Source organism: Lucilia sericata, unplaced genomic scaffold (assembly GCF_015586225.1).
Source record: "Lucilia sericata isolate MDLA Ls3-8-SP2 unplaced genomic scaffold, ASM1558622v1 Contig000558F_arrow, whole genome shotgun sequence".
In the NCBI taxonomy this organism is placed as follows: Eukaryota; Metazoa; Arthropoda; class Insecta; order Diptera; family Calliphoridae; genus Lucilia; species Lucilia sericata.
In genome coordinates this window covers 146,227-160,372 of record NW_023994568.1, presented here as the reverse complement: position 1 = coordinate 160,372, position 14,146 = coordinate 146,227, and the positions used below count along the sequence as shown (strand labels likewise).

Below are 14,146 nucleotides of genomic sequence, written 5' to 3'. Positions count from 1 at the left end.
TAAATACATAACAATTGGACGGCCAAATGCGCTTTATTATGTAACTCCCGTATGATCACCTCGGCTTAGCGACAGAAATATTGAAAGCTGCCAAAAGTTTGCATTCAAAGGACTTCCAAAGTCTTCAAATTACCTTTGAACAGCATCCTATACGAGGAAACGAAGTCGAGGACAAAACAGTACCTCCTGGAATGTCATCGGAGGAGTCATCCCAACTTTAATATCATATAGATGGATGTTCACCGGGGCAAGTCAGAAAGAACCTTCAAGTATGGGAGGCAAACATACGTGTTTATGTGTACGATACTTTGGATTGATCCTTATATATGACAGTTCTGAACAATATACATTGTTCATTTTAGAAATTAATTTGAAACCCTATTTTCTATTCCCTTTATACTACGTTAGGATTTATCTAACTACTTCTTTTTTCATCTTTGAAAAAGTGTAGAGATAAATTCTAACTAGTAAAACCGCTAACGGTATAAAGTAATTCGCAACTAGTTGCATAGTTTTTTTTTGTTTTTTAAAACACTTGTTAAGTGAACGCCATTACAACCACTTGGTTTAGTGCACAACCCCTTTTGAGAATCTTTAAGGTAAATATAAATTTAATAAATAAACTTTTTTTTTTTTGAAAAAACTTAACTTTCTTGTCTTTTTATTTCTTTTTCTGCACACACAAAAACATTTGGTCCGATCGAGCCGGATTTTTGAAGCCGGATTATTTGAAGCACTCAAATTAATTTCTTGTGTATTTGGTTTCTTTAAGATCGCCATCTTTTCTTCGAAAGAAAAAACCACCACCATTTCATCCACCAACATTAATAAAAAATTTGGATTTATAAGGTGCGTAATCTTTGAATTTGAGTGATATTATTACAAAGAAATTTAAAGTGCATATAAAAGAATAAATATAAAAGAAAGACAAAAGAACAAGTCTTGTTTATTAAATTTATATTCACACATACACAGAAAGCTTTCTTGTGTATTATTGTGATTGATTGCTTTGCCAACTGCCTTTTTTTTGTTTGACATTAGTGACTACCTTTTTGTCAGTGCTTAATATATCTACCGTGCATTTGTTTACATAAACGGACAGACATAGTGAAGATAAAATAAAATTAAAAGAAAATTTTTAAGAAAGTGCGAAAAATAAATTTAATAAAATCGGGTGTGAAAAAATATTAATTAAATAATAAAAATAAAATATAACAATAAAAATAATAACAAATAAAACAAAGAAGAAGTGAAATAAATAAAGAATTTTATGTTTATGTACCTTGTACATAATCTTTATATACATACATACAATTATCTGCTTCTTCTTCCGTTTTGAGTTGTTACCCTACGGTCGGTCGGTTTGACTAATATTAAATTTGGTTATTATTTAAATATTTTTTCACAGTTTTTAATAAAATTTGTATCAAATTTGCAATTTTATTAAATTATTTGTTTCCTTTGTGCAATTTAAATACGTTACGTAATAATAAATCGTGATAAATTGAAGTCTTTTAAATAAAGATAAAATTAAATTGAATTAAATTATTAAATTTATTTTATTTAATCGCATTTATATTAAAATAACTATGTCTGTGCCTGCTCTTGCTCTCTTTATTAGAGCTTCTGATGCTCTCATAAGCTTTGAAGCTAATATGAACAGTCTTAGGGAAGAAAGACTCACTGTTTTTAGCTTAGAGGTTCATTCCGATGAATTGAAGGTTTTAATGAACGAGGTTAAGTCAACCTATCAGACATATCTAGACTATTTAGCTACTTCGGACACAACAGAACCTGATGATATAGATGTCGTATCATCAAAGTATCAGGCGACTTATAATGCATTCGTTAACTGTTTATCGAATATTAAAGAACGATTGCACACCTATGCCCAAACTCAAAAGACTAGTGATTCTCCAGTAGTTAGCCAGAACAATACTGAAACTCACCATAGTTTAGTAGTACCGCCCTGCGATGTTGAGACCTTTGACGGAGATTATCTCTCTTGGCCCGCTTTTAGGGATCTATTTACTGTGTTATACGTAAATAATACTCGTCTCACCAACATAGAAAGGATGTGTCATCTTATACGTAAGACTAGTGGTGATGCAAAGGAAATAGTAGCTAAATATCCTATTTCGCATTTAGGATTTGACATGGCGTGGAATAGCCTTAGGGCTGCTTACGAAAATCCACGTATGTTGGTTAACAACCAACTTAAATCTCTTTTTAATCTTCCTATTATTGAAAAGGAAACTTCTGAAGGTCTCAAGACCATACAAAGAGGTATAAACAGTTGTCTTTCGGCCTTATCAATATATAATGTTTCGACGGAAAATTGGGATCCGATAATTGTTTTCCTTTGTGTTCAACGACTACCCGATAACTCTGTTACCTTATGGGAACAAAGTATAAAAGACAAATTCGTATTGTCTGTTTGGAAAGATCTGGATGCATTTCTGACAGAAAGAATTCAGACCTTAGAATGTCTACGTGACATTAGGGAAGTCCCACAATCTAAAAAATTATCGACTCCAAAGGTGAAGGCGCACCATGCCACTTCATCTTCTTCCCTTTCTTGCATTTTATGCAAGAATCAAAGCCATTTTCTGCGGGATTGTAAGAGATTTAAAAAACTTTCGGTAATGGACAGATTCTCGGCTATTAAGAAACATCACTATTGCATTAATTGTTTGTCACGAAATCATGAAGTGAAGGATTGTAAGAGTCTGCATTGTTGTTCTATTTGTAAAAAGAAGCACAATACTATGTTACATAGAAATGTGCCTACTTCAGAGGATTCAAATGGAAGTTCTAGAACTTCTAATTCGGGTCCGAGCACAAGTGCTATATCACAAGCTGCTCTATCTATACCCACAGATTCTTCTCAAGTAGCAACATCTAACAGCTCTAACACCTCAGCTCCTATTAATAGACAGGCGTTTTATACTTCGCAAAACCAAACCGTATTGTTAGGAACAGCGATGGTGAATATTCATCACCAGGGTATGACGTACCCAGCTCGTGCTCTCATTGACCCTGCTTCGGAATCATCGTTTATTTCCGAAAGAGTACAGAATCGTTTAAGAATTTTGACGCAATCGACGAATGCTCAAATATCTGGTATCAACCAGGCGAATTCTGTAATATCAAGGAAATCGTGTTCCATTTATATTGGCACGCCCTTGGACTCTTCAATTGTTTTGAGTACAGTAGCTCTCGTTTTGCCAACGATCTCTGGTGATTTACCCTCATTTGTTATATCGAATGAGTATCGAAATGATTTGCCAAATATACGTTTGGCAGATACTAACTTATTTGATTCTAAACCAGTAGATCTACTCTTAGGGGCAGATTTATATCCACGAATTATAATGGGTTCAGTTAGAAAGGTTTTAGGGACATTAGTGGCTCAGAAAACTATTTTCGGCTGGATTATTACTGGTCCGGTTCCTCAGTCTTCAATTCAGGTATACAGCACTAGAGTTGAATTTTCTGAAGAAGATAATATAAATAGTACCTTACTTAGATTTTGGGAAATAGAGGAACCTCCTAAACGGAAACTTATGTCAGCACATGATCGTATGTGTGAGGACAATTATAAGAAAACTACTCGTAGGGATTAAACCTGAATTTCCCGAGACGTTAACTTTAGGTCAGTCTAAACAGAATGTTAGGGCGCAATTTATACGGACAGAATCCTCTCTCTTGAGAAATCCTGTCATCAAGAATATGTATGATGACGTCGTTAAGGAATATTTAACTTTAGACCATATGCGTCCAGTTAAAGACTCTCCTTCATCTTCTTGCTACCTGCCTCATCATCCAGTTATAAAATTGGACAGAAAGACCACAAAATTACGTGTGGTTTTCAATGCGTCGAATAAAACGTCTAACGGCAACAGTCTTAACGATTGTTTATTTGTGGGACCCACATTACAGGCAGATCTCGTTCTCCTGATTTTACGTTGGCGCTTTTTTAGGTTTGTGTTTAATTGTGATATAACACAAATGTATAGGCAGATTAGACTTGATAGTTCTCATACTCCATTTCAACGAATTTTGTTTCGTGATTCTCCGACGGAGGAAATTCAAGAGTATGAGTTACAGACTGTAACCTTCGGTGTTAATTGTGCACCTTATCTTGCCATTCGTACCTTGGTACAATTGGCTGAAGATTCCGAAGCTGAGTACCCTCTAGCGGCGAAAATACTTCGGAAATGTATGTACGTCGATGACGTATTAACTGGGACTCACGAGATCTCAACCGCTTTGATCGCTCGCGATCAACTTATAGCGGCTTTAGCATCAGCGGGTTTTGTTCTTAGGAAATGGACTTCGAATGAGAAAGCCATCTTATCTGGTATACCCGTTGAGCATTTAGTAGATGCCAAACTATTGACATTTATTGAGTCAAGTAGCTCAAAAACTCTTGGGTTACGGTGGAATGCTCATTCGGACTCTTTTTATTTTAATGTGGATCGTATTTCGATGCGATCAAGTCACACGAAAAGGGAGGTACTATCTATAATAGCTAGATTATTTGACCCTGTTGGATGGTTAGGACCAGTCATTATTGTCGCTAAGATGATAATGCAGAAGGTTTGGCAAGACCAGATAGATTGGGACGCAGCTCTTAAGCCCGCTACTGAAGCCGAATGGCAAAAATTTGCTGCTTCATATCATGAAGTAAACGACATCCAGATTCCTAGATGGGTTAATTATATACCTAATTCTACAGTGGAGCTTCACGTCTTTTCAGATGCATCTGAAAAAGCATATGCAGGGGTAATTTACGCTAGAGTCGAAAGACCTAATGGCGAAATTTATACCCATCTGTTAACTGCTAAAACGAAAGTAGCTCCCATCAAATCAATTTCTCTACCACGACTTGAACTCAGTGGTGCACTTCTTGCGACGGATCTTTTAAAATCCGTATTATTCGAAATTGACATCCCATTATGTCAAATATATTGTTGGACTGATTCTACAATCGTCCTTGCTTGGCTGAAAAAGGACCCTTGTTCATGGGCAACCTTTGTAGCCAACAGAGTTTGTAAAATTCAGGAAGTGGTCGGAAGACATAATTGGCACCATGTCAAATCTGACGACAACCCAGCAGACTTGGGAAGTCGGGGTATTTCACCCTCTGATTTGATACAGAACAATCTATGGTGGCATGGTCCAAATTGGCTTCGGGAAAAAAGCACTACCTGGAATCTAGGAAATTTGGCTTTATTAGATACGGACTTAGAGGCTCGTGCAGTAAAATCTCATGCTTCATTTTTTTCGAATTATGAAGACATTCTTGAGAGATTTTCTTCTCTTGATAGGGCAATTCGAGTGTTAGCCTATGTATTTAGATTTTTCTATAAAACTCACTCGGCTCATAAAAATCAGAATTCCTTTGAGTCTACCATCGTGACAAACATTGAGGTTAAGAAAGTAAAACTACGATTGGCCATTTTGGCTCAAAAGGTAAATTTTGTCGAAGAATACCAATGTCTTTTGGATAAAAGACCACTATCTTCGAAAAGTCCTTTATTGACTTTGAATCCATTTCTGGATAATGAGGGTGTTATGAGACTTAATGGTCGTTTGACAAAATCACCTTCATTAGTCTATACCGAACGGCATCCCATATTGTTGCCATATTCTTGTCGCTTTACCCGTCTTTTGATTGAGTTCGTACATACGATTTCTATCCACGGTGGAAATCAGTTAATGCTCAGGATCTTAAGGATCGAATATTGGGTACCTCGACTAAAAACACTAGTTCGAGCTGTTATTAATCGGTGCAAACGGTGTATTCTTGACCGTAAGCGCACCTGTACCCAAATAATGGCAGCATTACCCCCCGAACGAACTCAGATAGGCCGACCGTTTACGACAACTGGAGTCGACTTTGCTGGGCCTTTTGACATAAGAAACTTAAATAGTAGATCGTGTCAAACTTTAAAGGCCTATGTTTGTATTTTTGTCTGTTTTGCGACTAAGGCCATCCATTTGGAAGTCACTTCAGATTTATCAACTGATAGATTCTTGGCCGCTTTTAATCGATTTATATCGAGACGAGGTTGTCCCACTACTATGTTCTCCGACAACGGAACGAACTTTGTGGGAGCTTCGCGTGAACTGGAAAGGGATTTTAGAACATTTTTGTCAGAAAGTCGTGCTCGGATGTGTTCCACTTACGGTATTAATGGACTAACTTGGCGATTTATTCCAGCAGGCGCTCCTCATATGGGAGGCCTATGGGAAGCGGGAGTTCGAAGTTTTAAACTTCATTTCCGTAAAGAAGCTAAGTCCGTGAAATATACCTTTGAGGAACTATCGACGGTTCTCGCAAGAATTGAGGCTTGTCTTAATTCGAGACCGTTGTGTCCAATGAGTGATGATCCGAATGAGCCAGTAGCTCTTACTCCTGGTCATTTTTTGATCGGATCACCAATACTAGCTCCCCCGGAGCCTTCTATATATGAATCCCCAATCAGTCTCATAAATAGATATATGAAAGTCAAAGCGCTATCCCATCACTTCTGTCGACGATGGAAGGAAGAATATCTATCAAATCTTCATAAAAGATATAAATGGAAATACCCTGAACGAGACTTATCTGTAGGTGACTTAGTAGTTATAAAAAATGAACAAATGTCTCCGACTTCCTGGAAACTAGGTAGAGTTGTTAAAACTTATCCGGGAAGTGATGAACATGTTCGCGTCGCTGACATACGAACAGAAAATGGCATAATAAAGCGACCAATCACAAAATTAGTCGTTTTGACTAATGAAACATTATAAAATTAAAAATATTAAATAACTTTCCTTGTTCCTAGTACCATGGACGCTTTAACCATTGCGATGGAAGATGCTCTCTTGGAGTCGGACAAGGAAGTGATGGAGGTAGAGGACCAGGGATCTAAGGATACCCCAGTGCCGGATCCAGTACCTGTTTCAATAACTGCTCCAGTAACTGCTCCAGTACTTGCTCCAGTACCTGCTCCAATACCATCTCCAGCCCCTACTCCAACACTTGCTGTGGCATCTGCTTCGGTACCTGCTTCAGCACCAGAGTTGCTTACATTAAAGGTCGCTTCGGTTGAGAAGTCTTCTGAATCTACCGATCCAGACCCGGCAGCAGCTCCCACAACCGCAAAGGCGTCAAAAGTGGAATCCTCGGGCTCGAATGTGTGTAAGCAATGTAAAGGAAGACACCCGCTGTATAGGTGCGCTAGTTTCCGAAAGTTGTCTCACGAAAAGAAGCTCAGATTTGTCGTTCTACATCGACATTGCTACCGTTGTTTATCAACAAAACACCTGGCTAATGAGTGCAAGTCGTTGGTGAAGTGCAACATATGCCACGACAATCACCACTCTCTTTTGCACTCACCAGGAAAAGGTCAAAAGAAGAAAGACGCGAAACCTAAACCCCATACTTCAGCGCAGTCAAAAGCGAAATCGATTCCCTATCCCGTCCAAGCTTCTAATGTGCCATTAAGACATGCTATTAACCTGTCTCCGACCTTAAAGGTAAATTTGTTGATAGGCAACCGTCGAATTTTGGTCCGAGCGGTTTTAGACTTGTGTTGTCCGATGTCTTATGTTTGTGAGTCCCTAGTCCAGCAGCTTAGGCTGCCTGTCTCGTCTGCGAACGGCGTTAATATATGTGGTTTGACTATCGGCTCAATATACGCGCATCACCCTCAACTAACGTTGTCTGCAACAGTGAGGAAAATGGTCGGTATTCGTACTCCACCGGAAAATATTTCCAACGACATTTTAACTTTATTTGACGGGATTCAGTTAGCTGATCCCACATTTAATCAGTCGGGACAGGTCGCGTTGGTTTTAGGGCCAGAACTAAGTGCTTCCATTATTAAAGGAAAAATCCATTCTAGCCCGGGTCTTCCACTTGCCCAATACACGTTATTTGGATGGGTCATTTCCGGCCAATCCCCTTATTAAGAAAATAAAGCCATATTAAATTGACCTGTGAATGTTATTTATTCATGGGAACAGTCGAGAGACTGAAAAAATCCACCTGTGGGACTTCGGTTCTATGGGGAAAGTCGAGAGACTTCTTAAAAATCCACCTGTGGGACTTCGGTTCTATGGGGAAAGTCGAGAGACTTCTTAAAAATCCACCTGTGGGACTTCGGTTCTATGGGGAAAGTCGAGAGACTTCTTAAAAATTCACCTGTGGGACTTCGGTTCTGTGGGGAAAGTCGAGAGACTTCTTAAAAATCTACCCAGGTCCTTTGACCTTTCGTCGATATTTTTAAAATTTGAAAAAAAAAAAAAAATAATAATTATGGAAAAAAAAAAATTGAAAAGAAAACATAATATAAATAGATATATAATAATAAAAAAAAAATGTATATATGTATAAGTTTATCCTAGATTTATTAACCTTTATTTCTCATTTGTTGTTGCAACTAACTTCGTCGTTGCAAGGTGGCCGGCAATGTTCATTTTAGAAATTAATTTGAAACCCTATTTTCTATTCCCTTTATACTACGTTAGGATTTATCTAACTACTTCTTTTTTCATCTTTGAAAAAGTGTAGAGATAAATTCTAACTAGTAAAACCGCTAACGGTATAAAGTAATTCGCAACTAGTTGCATAGTTTTTTTTGTTTTTTAAAACACTTGTTAAGTGAACGCCATTACAACCACTTGGTTTAGTGCACAACCCCTTTTGAGAATCTTTAAGGTAAATATAAATTTAATAAATAAACTTTTTTTTTTTGAAAAAACTTAACTTTCTTGTCTTTTTATTTCTTTTTCTGCACACACAAAAACATACATAGAGAAGGCAACAATACCACGTTCGCAGGTTACGCCCACCATCTACAGTAGACACTGAATATAAACTATCGAGGAAAACTAGAATAATTCTAGACCATTTGAAATCAAGCAACAGTCTTATATATGTCTGGATTCTCTCTCTGGTGCTGTTGCCATCACAACAGATGTCACTGGGTAATGTGACAGAGCAACTTATGCTGGATTCCTAAACCCGTTGAGTATCTTTTACTATTTGCGTAGTAGGGCGCCAGTATAGGTTGGTTATTTTCAGGTTGACACTTGGTAGTTGCCTGTCATCCCGTAGATCGTCCTTTATGGTCTGAGAATGGAACTGATGTAATTGTTGAACGATCGGGAAAGACTCCACTGGCCGACAGGAGACTAGTACTGATTTAGTAGACCTTTTACTTCAGGAAAGTTCTCGGTGTTGTTGCCATCTCAACAGGACTCATATTGTTTCATGCTACGCAACTTATGGTTGAGGCCCACCACTCAACTTGTGTGGGGACAATTATTCGGTTCGATTTGTCTTTGGAAATTCCTACATCCTTTGTCCCATTATCTGACATACAGAGGGATCCCGATTTATTTGCTGGGTATTTCGGACTACCAAATACGTCTCTAGCTGCTGTTGCCGAATCAACAGATCCATCTCAGTAGTGTGGTTGCGCGGGTTTTAAGAGGTTAAGGAATGCACCGGAATGGGTCATTAGTTGATGGGGATTGGATTTTATATAATGCAATCTTTCATGACATCATTAGGGTGGCCACCTTCCGGTATAACGGAAGATTGATTTCACCTGATGTTACAAATACAATTTTTTCGCTAATGAAATCAAATTTCTTGGCAACATAATGTCACAAGATGGTTTATGGAAGACATTTCATTTCGTATAATGATCACACACCTCTTACAACAATCAGATGTTCCAGCATAGCAAACAAATATGCAAATATGATGGTCGTTCTTACGACATATGATTTCAAGATCTGATACATCAAATACCAAAGTATTTGGATGTGTTGATGTATTGTCAACACTCATTGATACCAACATGAATCTTGGTAAAGTCATAGTAATTGCTTGCGCTGTAAAACAAATGTAAAACACTGCAATCACTCATATCAGCGCTAAACAATGGTTGGATAAACAACATTTCGGCAGAACTCAAGATTAAGATTTTATATCCTTAAACAACTTCATCGTGGCCATCAAGGTAAAGAAAGAATTAATCGAGGATATCGAGGACTATAACAAATAAACCTATGGAATGCATCTAGTACATTGACACTGCAGGTGGTCCTTGCAATGGCTTATACCACCTTGTTTTTATTGACTCATATTCGAAATGAACTGAAATTTTTGAATATTTCCAATATCACAACTACAACAATTTGTAAGTACTCTTTTCAAGAAATTTATAGCAGATCGAGGTTTCACACATATAACAACCGCCCCATATCATCCAAGATATAACGCACAAGCCGAACGTTAAAAAAAGTGGTGATAAGCAAAAACGGATTCAAAATCACCATCAGAACAAGAACCCTTTAAAAATGATTTTCAACAAGAAACAAGTTACTAAAACTAAATATTTTCCAATATTTAAAAAAAAAAGTAAAATTTGACAAAATTTATAAAAAAAAATTGTAAAAATTTTGTTTAAAATATTCAATAAATCCACTTAATTCAATTTCTATAGTATAAAATTTGGAAAAAAAAAGAATTAAATTTTGTAAAAAAAGTTAATAATTTAATAAAATTTTTTGTAATTTGTTTTTATTATCAGCCAAAAAAAAAGTATTTTTGCTTTAAATTCTTACAAACTAAAAACACAGAAATGTGAATAATAGTGAAATGTCTTTTGTTTTTCTTCTTCGTATAAGTTAGGTTTTTTTTTGTTTTTTGGTTTAAATTCTATTATTTTTTTCTTAGAAATAAAAACAATAAGAAAGAAAAACCAACTTACTTGAGTTTGCAGAAGTTTCTATATATTATGTTAAATGAGTATTTTAGTTAGATGAATGTCTTCTATACAAAACGCATTGAATTGACTTTAACTTGATGATGATTGATAACGATTTGTTTTTATTTTTCCTTTCAGTTAAAAATTATTGATTTATACTTTTGATTTAAAGTTGTTTTGTTGTAGTTGTTATTACGGTATGTAACTCTGTTGATTTGGTGTGATGCAATTGTTTTGTTTGTTATTTGTTTATCCCCTTTGTTCTTAAACTAGACGGGCAGCTCTAGGGCCTAGTCTAAGAAGGGATTTTGTCATACATGCCTTTGGGCCAAAGATGATGACGAAGTCGATGAGGTGGCAGTGGCACCCACACCACCACCAATACTGCCTCCAGGTGAAGGAGAGGGAGACGAAGATTTACTACTGTGACGACCACCGCCATGACTGGTGTTGGTCGATATTGAAGCTGCCGAGGCTATAGAGGCCGAAGATTTAGGACGATTTGGTGGTGGCGGTGGTGGTGCACGACGCATACGCTGCTGTAGTATACGTGGCAATTGTGGATGTGATTTTTGCGGTGCTGGTGCTAAGGGAGGCATACCTTGACTACTGCTTTGATGATGTTGGTGGTGATGATGATGTTGTTTCTGTTGATGCAACTGTTGCTGCTGGTGTTTAGTTATAGAGGAGTTGTTCGAAGAAGAACCAGAAGTATTGGAAGTTGTGGTAGAGGAGGCATGGGAAGTGGTTGAACCTCTTTTTGGTGGTATTATTTGTTGTTGTTGCAGCTGTTGCTGCTGCTGTTGAGCCGTTAGCGAGATCTGAGGCATTAGCTTGGCATTATTAACCGGCTGATGATTTGAGTATGACTCATCTTCTGGCTCTGAAGTTAATGAATTAGTTTCAGAGGGTGTGGGTGAGGGAGAGGGTGGCGAGAGAGCCTCCTGTTCCTGCAGATAAGCACGAAATCCCTGTATAGACTCATTTAAAGCCCACAACTGAGAGAGCAGCGATAGATCCAGCTGCCTTAGGCCATACATTTCTCGCCTTAGAATAGCCAATTGGGTGTCTAGCTTAGAGGTGGTACTAGAAGTGGAAGTGCTATCACTATCAGTACGTGACTGATGCAGCTGCTGCTGATGATGGTGATTGTTGTGGGTGTTATTATTGCTGCTGTGATTCGAATGATTGTTGTTGGTAGGAGTGTGCTGTTGCTGTGATTGATATAAATGAAGCTGGCCACTGTGTGTGGAGGAGGCTCGACTGTGTAAACTTTCACGGTCACTTAATGACTCCTGCGTAGAAGATAAACTGCCATGACGATAAGAATTTGAACTGCCCCCACCGCCACTACTGCCTCCACCACCTCCTCCACTACCACGTTGACGATGTGCCGCCGCCGAAGAGGAAGTAGAGGCACCCAAATATAAATCAGGATCTAGGAAATGATGACTATTGTGTCCATGATTAAGGGGTGAAGCTGTTGAGGGATGCTGTATAGCAGCACTAAGACTTTTTGGCAAAGGCGGCAAGCCGGGCAGTGTAAGTTTTTCTTCCTCCATTTTACTCTACCGGTTTTTATTTTTTCAATTACTTCTTGCTTTTTTCTTCTTCTTTTAACTACTAATATCCTTTTTGATTTTGTTTTTCTTACTAGTTTTCTAATTGGAAAAAAATTAACACACACACTCCAACATTCGCTTTTACGCTTGCTATTGCTCTCTCTTTCTCTCTTATTCAACTCTATTGCTTTACCTAAAGGGAAAAAACGTTATTCTTTTCATTTTAGTTTTGTATTTGTTCTTTCTTACTTTTTTTCTTGCTATTAAAGTTGTTGTTGTTGCAAAAAAAACTTTTAATCAATATTTGCTTTTAAATTTTGTTTCCTTACAAAATTTTTCGATAATATTCACTCCTTTTTGTTAAATGTCAAACTAATGTTCAATATTTTTGTGCAAAATTTTCAATTTTCTTCAATTACTTTTTTTTATTTATTTAAACTTTTACTTTAACTTTTCTTTTTACACACAGGAATTTGTAACTTCTGCTCTGCTCTCTAATGTATATTAAATTTCCAAGCTTGCCGACACATTGGACACTGTTTATTCAAGGGTTGCAAATTCAGCCATTTAACAATGCAATGCATGTGAAAACAATGCGAACATACGCCCCACACTAAAGGACAATCATCGCCGGGCAGTGCACATTCCGGGCAAGTTGACTCAAAGGACATACGACAAATGCCACAATTTTCATCGTTTGCTATCCAACGCCATGATGCAACTCCCATCCATGATTTAATTGTTACTTTCATTTTGACATTTAGTTAAATCACTAATAATTGCGTTTTTACACAAGCGAAAACTTTTTAACTACAACTTTTGTTCCTTGAGCTGTAGTAGTACTGACGCCGACTAATCAAAGAAATTAAAGATTTCTTCCAAATTATTCTGTAGCTAAGCAAAGAATATTTTGATTTTGTAATTCAATACTTTTTCATAAAACTTTAAACAAATTTTTGCTTAGTTTACACAAAATTTTATTAGTCTTTACGAGTCTCTACCAGAGCCCTGCGTCGACAAATAATAACGAAGGCGGCGACTGACACTAAATATGTCGGCGGCGGCTTAAAATCGACTGTAAGCCGGCTAAGTTTTCAACTACGTTTAGTTTTTAAATTTTCAACGATTTTAAATAAAAACGGAATGCGAGAGATCAGAAAGTGGAATTTTGGAAGCAAATATATTGTTTATAACAACAAAACAGAGCAAGTTCAAAAGTTGTGTGAGAAATTATGCAGGGATGAATAAAAAATTCTTAAAAATTAAAAACAAATCCTTTCTCCAAGTTTTACGAGGATCTGCCGGTATTTAATCCTATCCTCCATATAAAACATCTTGCAGAAAATCAGTTTCTAAAAAATTTTGCATTAAGAAAATGATCAATAACGTAAAAACAAAGATATTTTATTTATTTACTAGCTATACCCAGTGTGCTGTGCTACCCTAAAAGCAATATAAATAAGAAACCCACTTAACGATTTTGATGATTCTAACTACAATGGTTTTCCAGATTTACAATTTGTTACATATGGGAGATTCCACGCAATAATTTGCAATTTTTGAATAATCTAATAGTTTCCCAGATATACAAAATTTTATATTTAGTTCATATGGGATATTCGGCAAATCATATATCGTAAAAGAGCAAATTTCGGAAGTGGTCATATACATATATATATATATATATGGACTTTGATCATTAGAATAATAAGAACGTCACCGTGGTTTTCGGATAAGGGACTTAAATGTGGAATTGGGTCAATTATGGACAAAGTTTTCTATAATTTAAAGTATTTTTTTTTTAATTCT

The 14,146-nt window shown here is 36.8% G+C and overlaps 4 protein-coding genes across 7 annotated transcripts; 2 read left to right on the top strand and 2 right to left on the bottom strand.

Annotated features, from left to right (window-relative positions):
• The first annotated feature begins 497 nt into the window (after positions 1 to 497).
• On the top strand, positions 498 to 9,109 carry LOC119606193. Of its 4 annotated transcripts, XM_037959613.1 has the most exons (5): positions 498 to 599; positions 773 to 849; positions 6,837 to 8,713; positions 8,811 to 9,021; positions 9,080 to 9,109. In XM_037959613.1, the coding sequence occupies exon 3, from the start codon at positions 6,841 to 6,843 to the stop codon at positions 7,963 to 7,965; it is 1,125 nt and encodes a 374-aa protein (XP_037815541.1). In that variant the 5' UTR covers positions 498 to 599; positions 773 to 849; positions 6,837 to 6,840; the 3' UTR covers positions 7,966 to 8,713; positions 8,811 to 9,021; positions 9,080 to 9,109. The 4 variants fall into 4 exon arrangements, with proteins under 4 accessions (XP_037815541.1, XP_037815538.1, XP_037815539.1 ...); XM_037959610.1 differs by having other exon boundaries at positions 6,837 to 9,021; XM_037959611.1 differs by lacking the exon at positions 9,080 to 9,109 and having other exon boundaries at positions 6,837 to 9,025.
• LOC119606187 lies at positions 1,590 to 3,626 on the top strand. The gene has a single exon (XM_037959603.1). It carries the CDS (start codon positions 1,590 to 1,592, stop codon positions 3,624 to 3,626), a length of 2,037 nt encoding a protein of 678 aa, XP_037815531.1.
• Positions 9,110 to 10,671: 1,562 nt separating the features above from the next.
• Positions 10,672 to 13,308, bottom strand: LOC119606192 (ell-associated factor Eaf). Its single transcript, XM_037959609.1, has 2 exons — positions 12,587 to 13,308; positions 10,672 to 12,530 (listed from the first exon to the last, which is right to left on the bottom strand). The coding sequence occupies exon 2, from the start codon at positions 12,335 to 12,337 to the stop codon at positions 11,087 to 11,089; it is 1,251 nt and encodes a 416-aa protein (XP_037815537.1). The 5' UTR covers positions 12,338 to 12,530; positions 12,587 to 13,308; the 3' UTR covers positions 10,672 to 11,086.
• Positions 12,357 to 13,188, bottom strand: LOC119606195 (anaphase-promoting complex subunit 11). Its single transcript, XM_037959614.1, has 2 exons — positions 12,587 to 13,188; positions 12,357 to 12,530 (listed from the first exon to the last, which is right to left on the bottom strand). The coding sequence occupies exon 1, from the start codon at positions 13,087 to 13,089 to the stop codon at positions 12,832 to 12,834; it is 258 nt and encodes an 85-aa protein (XP_037815542.1). The 5' UTR covers positions 13,090 to 13,188; the 3' UTR covers positions 12,357 to 12,530; positions 12,587 to 12,831.
• Positions 13,309 to 14,146: the final 838 nt, after the last annotated feature.

Bases quoted from the DNA above. Each gene is read 5' to 3' on its own strand.
- LOC119606193 (XM_037959613.1), top strand. From the start codon at position 6,841: ATGGACGCTTTAACCATTGCGATGGAAGATGCTCTCTTGGAGTCGGAC.
- LOC119606187 (XM_037959603.1), top strand. From the start codon at position 1,590: ATGTCTGTGCCTGCTCTTGCTCTCTTTATTAGAGCTTCTGATGCTCTC.
- LOC119606195 (XM_037959614.1), bottom strand. From the start codon at position 13,089: ATGAAAGTAACAATTAAATCATGGATGGGAGTTGCATCATGGCGTTGG.
- LOC119606192 (XM_037959609.1), bottom strand. From the start codon at position 12,337: ATGGAGGAAGAAAAACTTACACTGCCCGGCTTGCCGCCTTTGCCAAAA.